The following is a 13,297-nucleotide window of genomic DNA, read 5'->3' as shown; positions in this document are numbered from 1 at the left end:
CGGGATTTTTGGGGACGCCGGAGGGAAGCGCAGGATGGGGCGGGGAAGGAGACCGGGAACAGGAGCGGGAGCGGCACGGGGTGGGGTGCACCGTTCCCTGAGGTGTTGCAATACCGGGTCGCTGTGGCTGCTATCGCGATATAACCGCGATATGACCCATTTTCCATCTGTTTTTCACCATTTCAGGTCCCCGGAGGGGTGCACCGTTCCCGGAGGCACTGCAATACCGGGACGATGCGCGGAGCGGAGGGAGCAAGCTCCGGGTCCAACTCCCGAGCCCAAAAATCCGTTTAATATGAAGTCCTCTCATCGAGGACGTATCAGATATTAAACTGATAAGAACAGATACTACACTTGATCTTAGCCAAAAGGCCGAGAAGCGATACCGGATCCCGGCCCGGCACCGCACCGGCCCCGCCCGGCCCGCCGGGACCTCACGGCCACCCCGCGCCGCCCACGCGCCCGCCCCGCTCCGCTCCCGGCCGCCTTCCCCGCCACATTCCGCGCTTTCCTTCCTCGTCCCGCACGCTGCGACCCCTAAAATCCCGTAAATCTCCCCAAAAAATCCTCCCAGCATGCACTGCGCGCATGGTGGCTCAATTAATGTGCATAGCCACGCCCTTTTATGCAAATAGACACGGGGTGTTGCTTTATAGCCCCGCCCATCCCTTTTTTTCCCGCCTCGCACCGTGATTGGCCGAACGCGCCGCTTTATTTGCATTCGCCCCGCCTCGTTTCCAACCGGCGGTTGATTAGCATAGCCCCGCCTTTCGCCGCTATTATGGTAATTTGCGCCCTTCATTTGCATTCGCCCCGCCCCCGCCGCTGTCCCCATTGGGGTTCCACCTTCCCGCCGAGGTGCTCGGGGGTGGGGGGGGAGCGGGACCCCAAAAACCCCAAATCGGCCCCTCCTGAGCCCAAATCCCGAACCCGGACCCCTGAAACGGCTCCGAGCGCCCCAAAACCTCTCCGGGTGTGTGTGTGGGGGTTGGGACCCCTTCGAGATCGGGGGGGACCCCAAATCTCCCCCAGGCCAGGGGGGACCCCAAATCCCCCTCAGGGCACGGGGGTGTCCCCGGGCTCACCGGGAGGGTGACAGGGGGTGACACCCCCGGTGGGCGGGAGTGGGATCCCCGCAATTCCACCCCTCCCGCAAAACACGCGGGGGTCCCGGGGTTTGTGGGGTGTCACCCCCTCGGTTCCCCCGGGATGTCCCCCTCGGTTGGGGGGTGACACAAAGGGAGAATCGCGATATAATCGCGATCTAACCCATGTTCCACTCTTTCTGATCTATTTTTCACCGTGTGACGTACCCGGTGGGGTGCACCGTTCCAGAGGCGCTGCAATACCGGGTCGCTGTGGCGGCTATCGCGATATAACCGCGATATGACCCATTTTCCATCTGTTTTTCACCATTTCAGGTCCCCGGTGGGGTGCACCGTTCCCGGAGGCGCTGCAATACCGGGACGCTGTGGCGGCTATCGCGATATAACCGCGATATGACCCATTTTTAGATCTGTTTTTCACCATTTCAGGTCCCCGGTGGGGTGCACCGTTCCCGGAGGCACTGCAATACCGGGACGATGCGCGGAGCGGAGGGAGCAAGCTCCGGGTCCAACTCCCGAGCCCAAAAATCCGTTTAATATGAAGTCCTCTCATCGAGGACGTATCAGATATTAAACTGATAAGAACAGATACTACACTTGATCTTAGCCAAAAGGCCGAGAAGCGATACCGGATCCCGGCCCGGCACCGCACCGGCCCCGCCCGGCCCGCCGGCACCTCACGGCCACCCCGCGCCGCCCCCGCGCCCGCCCCGCTCCGCTCCCGGCCGCCTTCCCCGCCCTATCCCGCCCTTCCCACCCGCGCTTCTCACACACCGAACCCAAAAATCCCGAAAATCTCCCCAAAAAAATCCTCCCAGCATGCACTGCGCGCATGGTGGCTCAATTAATGTGCATAGCCACGCCTATCTATGCAAATAGACACGGGGTGTTGTTTTATAGCCCCGCCCATCGCTTTTTTTCCCGCCTCGCATCGTGATTGGCCGAACGCGCCGCTTTATTTGCATTCGCCCCGCCTCGTTTCCAACCGGCGGTTGATTAGCATAGCCCCGCCTCACATTGATATTATGGTAATTTGCGGTCGTTCATTTGCATTCGCCCCGCCCCCGCCGCTGTCCCCATTGGGGTCCCACCTTCCCGCCGAGGCCTCGGGGGTGGGGGGGGAGCGGGACCCCAAAAACCCCAAATCGGCCCCTCCTGAGCCCAAATCCCGAACTCGAAACCCCGAAACGGCTCCGAGCGCCCCAAAACCTCTCCCGTGTGTGTGTGGGGGGGGGTTGGGCCCCCTTCGAGATCAGGGGGGACCCCAAATCTCCCCCAGGCCAGGGGGGACCCCAAATCCCACTCAGGGCACGGGGGTGTCCCCGGGCTCACCGGGAGGGTGACAGGGGGTGACACCCCCGGTGGGCGGGAGTGGGATCCCCGCAATTCCACCCCTCCCGCAAAACACGCGGGGGTCCCGGGGTTTGTGGGGTGCCACCCCCTCGGTTGGGGTTGTGACACAAAGGGACAATCACGAATAATCGCGATATAACCCATGTTCCGCTCTTTCTGATCTATTTTTCACCGTGTAACGAACCCGGTGGGGTGCACCTCCAATACCGGGACGCTGTGGCGGCTATCGCGATATAACCGCGATATGACCGATTTTTAGATCTGTTTTTCACCATTTTAGGTCCCCGGTGGGGTGCACCGTTCCCGGAGGCACTGCAATACCGGGACGATGCGCGGAGCGGAGGGAGCAAGCTCCGGGTCCAACTCCCGAGCCCAAAAATCCGTTTAATATGAAGTCCTCTCATCGAGGACGTATCAGATATTAAACTGATAAGAACAGATACTACACTTGATCTTAGCCAAAAGGCCGAGAAGCGATACCGGACCCCGGCCCGGCACCGCACCGGCCCCGCCCGGCCCGCCGGTACCTCACGGCCACCCCGCGCCGCCCCGCGCCCGCCCGGCTCCGCTCCCGGCCGCCTTCCCCGCCCCATCCCGCGCTTCCCTCCCTCGTCCCGCACGCTGCGACCCCTAAAATCCCGAAAATCTCCCAAAAAAATCCTCCCAGAACGCACTGCGCGAGGAAAGGATCAATAAATGTGCATAGCCACGCCTATCTATGCAAATAGCCATGCGGTGTTGTTTTAAAGCCCCGCCCATCGTTTTTTTTCCCGCCTCGCACCGTGATTGGCCGAACGCGCCGCTTTATTTGCATTCGCCCCGCCTCGTTTCCAACCGGCGGTTGATTAGCATAGCCCCGCCTCTCCTCGTTATTATGGTAATTTTCGGTCGCTCATTTGCATTCGCCCCGCCCCCGCCGCTGTCCCCATTGGGGTCCCACCTCCCCGCCGAGGCGCTCGGGGGTGGGGGGGGAGCGGGACCCCAAAAACCCCAAATCGGCCCCTCCTTAGCCGAAATCCCGAACCCGGACCCCCGAATCGGCTCCGAGCGCCCCAAAACCTCTCCCGGGTGTGTGTGGGGGGGGTTTGGACCCCTTCGGGATCAGGGGGGGACCCCAAATCCCCCCCAGGGCAGGGGGGACCCCAAATCCCCCTCAGGGCACGGGGGTGTCGCCGGGCTCACCGGGAGGGTTACAGGGGGTGACACCCGCGGTGTCCCCCATGGGGCTGGGGGGGGATCCCCGCAATTCCACCCCTCCCCCAAAACACGCGGGGGTCCCGGGGTTTGTGGGGTGCCACCCCCTCGGTGAGCCCGGGATGTCCCCCTCGGTTGGGGAGTGACACAAAGGGACAATCACGATATAATCGCGATCTAACCCATGTCGTACCCGGTGGGGCGCACCGTTCCCGGAGGCGCTGCAATACCGGGACGATGCGCGGAGCGGAGGGAGCAAGCTCCGGGTCCAACTCCCGAGCCCAAAAATCCGTTTAATATGAAGTCCTCTCATCGAGGACGTATCAGATATTAAACTGATAAGAACAGATACTACACTTGATCTTAGCCAAAAGGCCGAGAAGCGATACCGGACCCCGGCCCGGCACCGCACCGGCCCCGCCCGGCCCGCCGGTACCTCACGGCCACCCCGCACCGCCCCCGCGCCCGCCCCGCTCCGCTCCCGGCCGCCTTCCCCGCCCCATCCCGCACCTCCCGCCCGCGCTTCTCACACACCGAACCCCAAAATCCCGAAAATCTCCCCAAAAAACCCTCCCAGAAAGCGCTGCGCGCGTCTGTTTTGCATAACCCCGCCTCTCCCCCGGCAGCGCGGGAGTTTTGAAGCGGGTCAGCGGAGAATGGGGAAAATGGGGGATTTGGGGAGTTTTGGCTGCTCCCGGTGTGAGCAGCGAGGATGAGGAAGGAGGACGGGTCCTGCCAGGGGTCGCTGCGGAGGTGTTACCGGTGCACACCTGCCCAGGTGTGTCCCGGAGCCCCGTTTCCCACAACATTCCGTTAACGCGGAGCCGGGACCCTTCACCGGCGCCTTTTCCGTCCTCCCGCCTGCTCCAACTAACGGAAATGAATAATTTCCTTTAATTTTGCCTTAACGATCTCAGGGGCACGGGGCTGGCCGAGCTCCCGGGGCCATCCCGGGACCATCCCGGAGGCTCCCGGGACCATCCCGGAGGCTCTCCGGACCATCCCGGGACCATCCTGGGACCATCCCGGACGTTCCCGGGACCATCCTGGGACCATCCCGGAGGCTCTCGGGACCACCCAGGACCATCCCGGAGGCTCCCGGGGCCATCCCGGGACCATCCTGGGACCATCCCGGGACCATCCCGGGACCATCCCGGGGCCATCCCGGGACCATCCCGGGGCCATCCCGGAGGTTCTCCGGACCATCCCAGAGGTCCCCGGGACCATCCCGGGACCATCCCGGGGCCATCCCGGAGGTTCTCCGGACCATCCCGGGACCATCCCGGGGCCATCCCGGGGCCATCCCGGGACCATCTGGGACCATCCCGGAGGCTCCCGGGGCCATCCCGGAGCCATCCCGGGACCATCCCGGAGGTTCTCCGGACCATCCCGGGGCCATTCCGGAGGTTCCCGGGACCATCCCGGAGCCATCCCGGAGCTATCCCGGGGCCATCCCGGGACCATCCCGGAGCTATCCCGGGGCCATCCCGGAGCCATCCCGGGGCCATCCCGGAGGCTCTCGGGACCATCCCGGGGCCATCCCGGAGGCTCTCGGGACCATCCCGGAGGCTCTCGGGACCATCCTGGGGCCATCCCGGGACCATCCCGGAGCTATCCCGGGGCCATCCCGGAGGCTCTCGGGACCATCCCGGGGCCATCCCGGAAGCTCTTGGGGCCATCCCGGGACCATCCCGGGGCCATCCCGGAGGCTCTCCGGACCATCCGGGACCATCCCGGGGCCATCCCGGAGGCTCTTGGGGCCATCCCGGAGGCTCTCCGGTCCATCCCGGTCCCTCCCGGTCCCTCCCGGTCCCTCCCCGCTGCCGCCGTGAGGGGAGGGGGCGGGGCTAACCCTGCTGGCCACACCCACAATGGGCGGGGCCGTTCCGGTGCCGCCGTGAGGGAAAAGGGGCGTGGCTAACCCCGGCCACGCCCATGTGGGCGGGGCCCCGCCGGTCCCGGAAGCGGCGGCGCTGCCCCGGAAGCGGCGGCGCGGGGCGGGCGGGACGGCGATGGCGGCGGAGGAGCCTCAGCAGCCGCAGCCGGAGCCGCTGGGCGGCAGCGATGCCGACGGTACCGACCGAACCCCCCTCACCTCACCTCGCCCATCCCGCGGCCGCCGCCCTCGCCGCGCCGTCCCCCCGGTTCTCCCCTCCGCGGCGGCCTCGTTACTCCCGGGAGGGCCTCCAGCGCTCAGTGCGGCAGCCCCCGGTTCTCACGGAACCCAAACTCGCCACGATCCCCTCGCTTTCCCCCCTCAGGACCCTCCCGGGGGTACCCCAGACCCTCCCGGTGGGGCCGAGCAGCCGCTCGGGACCCCCGTGACCTCCCCCGGTAACCCCCGGTGACCCCCCCGGTAACCCCCGGTGACCCCCCCCGGTGTCCCCCAGGTGTGAACTGCCTGGCCTACGACGAGGCGATCATGGCGCAGCAGGACCGGATCCAGCAGGAGGTGCGGACCCCTCCCCAAACCCCGCCCTGCCGCCCCCGGGGGTCTCCCGGTCCCCGGGGGTCTCCCCGGTTGGCGGGGCCGTGACCCCCGGTTGGCGGGGCCGTGACCCCCGGCTGGCCGCAGATCGCCGTGCAGAACCCGCTGGTGTCCGAGCGCCTGGAGCTGGCCGAGCTCTACAAGGAGTACGCGGAGGATGACCACGTGTACCAGGAGAAGATCAAGGTGGGGACTGGGGGGACTGGGAGGCACTGGGAGGGGAACTGGGGGGACTGGGACAGGGGCTGGGATGGACTGGAACAGACTGGGAGAGACTGGGAGAGAAACTAGGGGGGGTTGGGGGGGGACAGGGAGGAGAACTGGGGTGACTGGGAGGGGAACTGGAAGGACTGGGACAAACTGGGGGGACTGGGAGAGACTGGGATGTACTGGGAGGGACTGAGGGGCACTGGGAGACTGGGATGAGGCTGCACACGGCACTGGGTGATACTGGGAGGAACTGGGACACCAGTATGGAACTGGTGGGTAGCACTGGGGGGGACTGGGAGGGACTGGGACACCAGGCTGGGCTTGGCTGTCCCCAGGGGTGTCCCTGTCCCCCTCCCCACCCGGTGTCCCCACAGCCGCTGTCCTGGGGCTGTCCCTGGTGTCCCCTGTCCCACAGTGTCCCCTGTGGTGTCCCCCCACGTCCCCGCTGTCCCCGCTGTCCCCAGGACCTGCTGCAGAAGTATTCCTACATCCGGAAGACGCGGCCGGACGGGAATTGTTTCTACCGCGCCTTCGGCTTCGCGCACCTGGAGGCGCTGCTGGAGGACGGCCAGGAGCTGCAGCGGTCAGCACCCCAAAAATACCCCAAAACAGCCCCAAAACACCCCGAAACAGCCCAAAACAGCCTGAAAAAACCCCAAAACAGCCTGAAAGTACCCCAAAACAGCCCCAAAACAGCCCCAAAACAGCCTGAAACAGCCCAAAACAGCCCCAAAACAGCCCAAAACAGCCCCAAACAGCCTGAAAGTACCCCAAAAATACCCCAAAACAGCCCCAAAACAGCTCCAAACAGCCCCAAACAGCCCCAAAACAGCCTGAAACAGCCTGAAAGTACCCCAAAACAGCCCCAAACAGCCCCAAACAGCCCAAAACATCCCAAAACAGCCCAAATCAGCCCCAAAACATCCCAAAACAGCCTGAAAGTGCCCCAAAACAGCCCCAAAACATCCCAAAACAGCCTGAAAGTACCCCAAAACATCCCAAAACAGCCTGAAAGTACTCCAAAATAGCACAAAATACCCTAAAACACCCAAAAACAATCTGAAAATACCCCAAAACACCCCAAAACCAGCCCCAAAACAGCTCAAAAATAGCCCAAAACCAGCCCCAAAATGGCCCGAAAACGCCCCAAAGCCAGCCCCAACATAGCCCAAAAATAGCCCAAAAACAGCCCCCAAACACCCCAAAATCAGCCCAAAAACACCCCCAAAATGCCCCAAAATACCCCAAAATGGCCTGAAAATACCCCAAAAACAGCCCCAAAACACCCCAAAAATAGCCCAAAACACCCCAAAACCAGCCCCAAAACATCCCAAAAAAAGCCCCAAAATGGCCCGAAAATGCCACAAAAAAAGCCCCAAAATGCCCCAAAAAAACCCCAAAATGGCCCAAAACACCCCAAAAACAGCCCCAAAACACCCCAAAAAACGTCCCAAAATGGCGCAAAAATGCCACAAAAAAAGCCCCAAAATGTCCCGAAAAAGCCCAAAATGGCCCAAAAAAACCCAAAAAGCAGCCCCAAAATAGCCCAAACCTATCCCAGGACACCAAAAATACCCCAGAAACAACTCCAAAACAGCCCAAAAATACCCCAAAACCAGCCCCAAAATGGCCTGAAAATAGCCCAAAACCAGCTTGGGGACCCCAAAACCAGCTTAGGATGGCCCTGGGAACCCCAAAATACCCCGAAAACAGCCCTGGGAACCCCAAAATACCCCGAAAACAGCCCTGGGAATCCCAAAAATAATCCAAACGCAGCCCTGGGACCCCAAAATAGCCCAAAAAATACCCTAGGGATCCCCAAAACCAGCTCAGAACAGCCCTGGGACCTCCAAATACCCCTAAAAAACACCCCTGGGACCCCCAAAATCCCCGAAACTCCCCCGGGTGCCCCAAAGGTGGGGTGCCCCAAAGGTGGGGTGCCCCAAAGGCGGGGTCCCCCAAAGGCGGGTCCCCCCTGAGCCCCCCGCTGCCCCAGGTTCAAGGAGGTGTCGGCGCGGAGCAAGGAGGAGCTGGTGGCGCAGGGCTTCACCGAGTTCACCATCGAGGACTTCCACAACACGGTGGGCGGGGGGCTCGGGGGGCTCGGGGGGCTCTAAGGGGGTTCTGGGGTGATTTGGGGGGCCTTGGGGAGGCTCTGGGGTGATGTGGGGGTTCTTGGGGGGGGCTCTGGAGGGGTTTTGGGGTGATTTGGGGGGTCTCTGAAGGGGTTTTGGGGGGCTTGGGGGCTCTAAGTGGGTTCTGGGGGGGCTTGGGGAGGCTCTGGGGTGATTTGGGGGGTCTCTAAAGGGGTTTTGGGGGGCTTGGGGGCTCTAAGTGGGTTCTGGGGGGGGTTTGGGGGGCTTTGGGGTGATTTGGGGGGCTTTGGGGGGCTTGGAGAGGGTCTGGGGGATTTGGGGGGCTCAGGGTGGGTTCAGAGGAGGTCTGGGGGGCTTGGGGGCTTTGGGGGCGTTCTGGGGAAATTGGGGGGGTTCGGGGGGGCTTTGGGGGGCCTGGGAGGGTTCAGAGAGCCATGGAGGGGACACGGGGGGACACAGGTGTGTGACAGGTGTGTCCCAGGTGTGTCCCAGGTGTGACAGGTGTGACACAGGTGTGACAGGTGTGACTGGTGTAACCCGGGTGTATCCCAGGTGTGACAGGTGTGACCCAGGTGTGTGACAGGTGTGTGACAGGTGTGTCCCAGGTGTGTCACACACCTGACCCAGGTGTGTCCTGCAGCTGATGGAGCTGATCGAGCGCGTGGAGCGCCGGGTGTGTGTGACCCAGGTGTGACACAGGTGTGACACAGGTGTATCCCAGGTGTGTGACAGGTGTGACACAGGTGTATCCCAGGTGTGACAGGTGTATCCCAGGTGTGTCCCACACCTGACCAGGTGTGTCCCGCAGCTGATGGAGCTGATCGAGCGCGTGGAGCGCCGGGTGTGTGTGACAGGTGTGACACAGGTGTGATCCAGGTGTGACACAGGTGTGACAGGTGTGTCCCAGGTGTGTCCCAGGTGTGACCCAGGTGTGTCCCGCAGCTGATGGAGCTGATCGAGCGCGTGGAGCGCCGCGTGCCGCTGCCGGAGCTGCTGGCGGCGTTCAATGAACCGGCCACCTCGGACTACCTGGTGGTGTACCTGCGCCTGCTCACCTCGGGCTGCCTCCAGCGCCACCGCCGCTTCTTCGAGCAGTTCCTGGAGGGCGGCCGCAGCATCAAGGAGTTCTGCCAGCAGGTACCTGGGCACCTGGGCACTGTGTGAGGGGCACCTGGGCACCGTGGGAGGGCACCTGGGCACCGTGTGAGGGGCACCTGGGCACCTGAGAACTGTGTGAGGGGCACCGGGGCACCTGAGAGCTGTGTAAGGGGCACCGGGGCACCCTGTGAGAGGCACCTGGGCACTGTGGGAGGGCACCTGGGCACCTGAGAGCTGTGTGAGGGGCACCTGGGCACCGTGGGAGGGGCACCTGGCAGCTCTGCCAGCAGGTACGGCCACTTGGGCAACGTGAGAGGGGCACCTGGGCACCTCTGTCATTTTGTGAGGGGCACCTGGCAGCTCCGTCACCAGCTCTGCAGCATCTGGGCACTGTGTGAGAGGTACCTGGGGCACCTGAGAGCTGTGTGAGAGGCACCTGGGGCACCTGAGAGCTGTGTGAGGTGCACCTGGGCACCCTGTGAGAGGCACCTGGGCATCATGTGAGGGGCACCTGGGGCACCTGAGAACTGTGTGAGGGGCGCCTGGGCACCTCTGTCATTTTGTGAGGGGCGCCTGGCAGCTCTGCCACCAGGTCTGCAGCACCTGGGCACTGTGTGAGAGGTACCTGGGGCACCTGAGAGCTGTGTGAGGGGCACCTGGGCACCTCTGTCCCCATGTCTGGGGCACCTGGGTCTGGCACGTGTGTTCTTGTCATGATGTGATGGGCACCTGGCGCACCTGGGCACCTCTGTCACTGTGTGAGGGGCACCTGGTGCACCTGGGCACCTCTGTCACTGTGTGAGGGACACCTGGCACACCTGGCACACCTGGGCACATGCCCATGTCCAAGGAGAGTGACCACATCAAGGTCATCGCTGACCTCTGACCCTGCCCTGTCCCCCTGTGTCCCCCACGCTCCACTGACCGCTGACCCCACTGACCCCTCTGACCCCTGACCCCACTGACCCCTCTGTCCCCACTGACCGCTGACCCCACTGACCGCTGACCCCACTGACCGCTGACCCCACTGTCCCCTCTGTCCCCACTGACCGCTGACCCCACTGACCCCTCTGTCCCCACTGACCACTGTCTCCACTGACCACTGACCCCACTGACCACTGTCCCCACTGACCACTGACCACTGACCCCACTGACCCCTCTGTCCCCACTGACCCCTCTGTCCCCACTGACCCCTCTGTCCCCACTGACCCCACTGTCCCCACTGACCGCTGACCCCACTGACCGCTGACCTCACTGACCACTGTCCCCATTGACCACTGTCCCCACTGACCGCTGACCCCACTGACCGCTGTCCCCACTGTCCCCACTGACCACTCCCCTGACCCGTTAACCCTTTGTTGTCCCCTCAGGAGGTGGAGCCCATGTCCAAGGAGAGTGACCACCCCTCACTGACCACCTCACTGACCCATTAACCCTTTGTGTCCCCGCAGGAGGTGGAGCCCATGTCCAGGGAGAGTGACCACCCCTCACTGACCACTCCCCTGACCCATTAACCCTTTGGTGTCCCCGCAGGAGGTGGAGCCCATGTCCAAGGAGAGTGACCACAGCTCACTGACCACCTCACTGACCCATTAACCCTTTGTGTCCCCGCAGGAGGTGGAGCCCATGTCCAAGGAGAGTGACCACCCCTCACTGACCACTCCCCTGACCCATTAACCCTTTGTGTCCCCGCAGGAGGTGGAGCCCATGTCCAAGGAGAGTGACCACAGCTCACTGACCACTCCCCTGACCAGTTAACCCTTTGTTGTCCCTGCAGGAGGTGGAGCCCATGTCCAAGGAGAGTGACCACAGCTCACTGACCCATTAACCCTTTGTGTCCCCGCAGGAGGTGGAGCCCATGTCCAAGGAGAGTGACCACAGCTCACTGACCACTCCCCTGACCAGTTAACCCTTTGTTGTCCCCGCAGGAGGTGGAGCCCATGTCCAAGGAGAGTGACCACATCCACATCATCGCGCTGGCGCGGGCGCTGCACGTCTCCATCCTGGTGGAGTACATGGACCGCGGCGAGGGCGGCGCCACCAACCCGCACGTCTTCCCCGAGGGCTCCCAGCCCCGCGTCTGCCTCCTCTACCGCCCGGGCCACTACGACATCCTCTACAAGTGACCCCCGCCCCAAATCCCCCGCCCCGGAGCCCCTGAGCCCCCCCGGAGCCCCCCAAGCCCCCCCCCTGCCCCACTGCCCCAATAAAGATGCGGCCCCAAACCCCCACCCCAAACCTGAGCGTGGTGATTTGGGGAGGGGGAGGTCGGGGATGGGGGTTGGGGGGCTTTGGGGGCGGGTGGGGGGATGGGGAGGGGAAATGTGGGGTGGGGAAGGGTGGTTTGGGGTGGGGCAGTTTGATGGGGAGGGGGAATTTGGCGTAGGGAGAGGGAATTTGGGGTGGGAAAGACGAATTTGGGGTGGGGAGGGGCAGTTTGGGGTGGGATGGGGCAGTTTGATGGGGAGGGGGAATTTGGGGTGAGGAAGGGGCAGTTTGATGGGGAGGGGGAATTTGGGGTGGGGAGGGGGAATTTGGGGTGGGATGGGGCAGTTTGGGGTGGGGAGGGGCAGTTTGGGGTGGGGAGGGGCAGTTTGGGGTGGGAAAGATGAATTTGGGCTGGGATGGGGCAGTTTGGGGTGGGATGGGGCAGTTTGGGGCAGTGGAGGGGGTAGGAGGAGGTTGGGACCCCCCCGTTTTGGGGGACCCCTTTTTTGGGCAGCTAAGGGGGTTGAAGTGGGGGAAGGGAATTTGGGGACCCTTTTGGGTGACACTTGGGGGGTCTCTCAGGTTTGGGGGGGCCCTTGGGGCGCTCTCCCCTGCCCTGGGCTGAGCTGGGTACCGATCCCCGGTACCGGGGGGGCGGTCCCGGTTCGGTCCGGTCCATCCCACCCCCCAAATCCCCGGTACCGGGGGGGCGGTCCCGGTTCGGTCCATCCCACCCCCCAAATCCCCGGTACCGGGGGGGCGGTCTCGGTCCGGTTCGGTTTGTTCCATCCCACCCCCAAATCCCCGGTACCGAAGGGACGGTCCCGGTTCGGTCCGGTCCATCCCACCCCCCAAATCCCCCCGCACCGGGGGGGCGGTCCCGGTTCGGTTCAGTCCATCCCACCCCCCAAATCCCCGGCACCGGGGGGGCGGTCCCGGTTCGGTTCGGTCCATCCCACCCCCCAAATCCCCGGTCCCGGTTCGGTCCGGTCCATCCCACCCCCCAAATCCCCGGTACCGGGGGGGCGGTCCCGGTTCGGTCCATCCCACCCCCCAAATCCCCGGTACCGGGGGGGCGGTCTCGGTCCGGTTCGGTTTGTTCCATCCCACCCCCAAATCCCCGGTACCGAAGGGACGGTCCCGGTTCGGTCCGGTCCATCCCACCCCCCAAATCCCCCCGCACCGGGGGGGCGGTCCCGGTTCGGTTCAGTCCATCCCACCCCCCAAATCCCCGGTACCGGGGGGGCGGTCCCGGTTCGGTTCGGTTTGTTCCATCCCACCCCCCAAATCCCCGGTACCGGGGAGGCGGTCCCAGTTCGGTTCATTCCATCCCACCCCCCAAATCCCCGGTACCGGGGGGGGCGGTCCCGGTTCGGTCCGGTCCATCCCACCCCCCAAATCCCCGGTACCGGGGGGGCGGTCCCGGTCCGGTTCGGTCCATCCCACCCCCCAAATCCCCGGTACCGGGGGGGCGGTCCCGGCCCGGTTCGGTCCATCCCACCCCCCAAATCCCCGGTACCGGGGGGGCGGTCCCGGTTCGGTTT

At 64.0% G+C, this 13,297-nt stretch overlaps 1 protein-coding gene and 4 non-coding genes across 7 annotated transcripts; 1 reads left to right on the top strand and 4 right to left on the bottom strand.

Moving 5' to 3' along the window:
- Positions 1-193: 193 nt before the first annotated feature.
- On the bottom strand, positions 194-384 carry LOC121468475 (U2 spliceosomal RNA). The gene has a single exon (XR_005978431.2). It is a non-coding gene; the product is annotated as a U2 spliceosomal RNA (small nuclear RNA).
- A 1,158-nt stretch (positions 385-1,542) lies between these two features.
- Positions 1,543-1,733, bottom strand: LOC140681136 (U2 spliceosomal RNA). The gene has a single exon (XR_012052382.1). It is a non-coding gene; the product is annotated as a U2 spliceosomal RNA (small nuclear RNA).
- Positions 1,734-2,746: 1,013 nt separating this feature from the next.
- LOC121468477 (U2 spliceosomal RNA) lies at positions 2,747-2,937 on the bottom strand. The gene has a single exon (XR_005978433.1). It is a non-coding gene; the product is annotated as a U2 spliceosomal RNA (small nuclear RNA).
- A 912-nt stretch (positions 2,938-3,849) lies between these two features.
- Positions 3,850-4,040, bottom strand: LOC116807460 (U2 spliceosomal RNA). The gene has a single exon (XR_004366340.3). It is a non-coding gene; the product is annotated as a U2 spliceosomal RNA (small nuclear RNA).
- A 1,530-nt stretch (positions 4,041-5,570) lies between these two features.
- Positions 5,571-11,689, top strand: OTUB1 (OTU deubiquitinase, ubiquitin aldehyde binding 1). 3 transcript variants are annotated; one of them, XM_072920333.1, is made up of 7 exons: positions 5,571-5,726; positions 6,044-6,105; positions 6,229-6,327; positions 6,816-6,934; positions 8,348-8,432; positions 9,390-9,584; positions 11,079-11,458. In XM_072920333.1, exons 1-7 carry the CDS (start codon positions 5,666-5,668, stop codon positions 11,139-11,141), a joined length of 684 nt encoding a protein of 227 aa, XP_072776434.1. In that variant the 5' UTR covers positions 5,571-5,665; the 3' UTR covers positions 11,142-11,458. The 3 variants fall into 3 exon arrangements, with proteins under 3 accessions (XP_072776434.1, XP_072776432.1, XP_072776433.1); XM_072920331.1 differs by lacking the exon at positions 11,079-11,458 and adding an exon at positions 11,474-11,689 and having other exon boundaries at positions 5,572-5,726; XM_072920332.1 differs by lacking the exon at positions 11,079-11,458 and adding an exon at positions 10,916-11,018 and having other exon boundaries at positions 5,572-5,726.
- Positions 11,690-13,297: the final 1,608 nt, after the last annotated feature.

Source organism: Taeniopygia guttata, chromosome 31 (assembly GCF_048771995.1).
Source record: "Taeniopygia guttata chromosome 31, bTaeGut7.mat, whole genome shotgun sequence".
Taxonomy (NCBI): Eukaryota; Metazoa; Chordata; class Aves; order Passeriformes; family Estrildidae; genus Taeniopygia; species Taeniopygia guttata.
Note: the sequence above shows the minus strand (reverse complement) of the source record. Positions and strands in the feature narration are given on the sequence as shown.

What these genes read in the sequence shown, in the direction of transcription:
- OTUB1 (XM_072920331.1), top strand. Translation starts at nt 5,666, where the DNA reads ATGGCGGCGGAGGAGCCTCAGCAGCCGCAGCCGGAGCCGCTGGGCGGC. An exon ending in GGGCGGCAGCGATGCCGACG is followed by an intron (nt 5,727 to 6,043) that starts GTACCGACCGAA and finishes GGTGTCCCCCAG; the next exon opens with GTGTGAACTGCCTGGCCTAC. An exon ending in TCAAGGAGTTCTGCCAGCAG is followed by an intron (nt 9,585 to 11,473) that starts GTACCTGGGCAC and finishes TTGTCCCCGCAG; the next exon opens with GAGGTGGAGCCCATGTCCAA.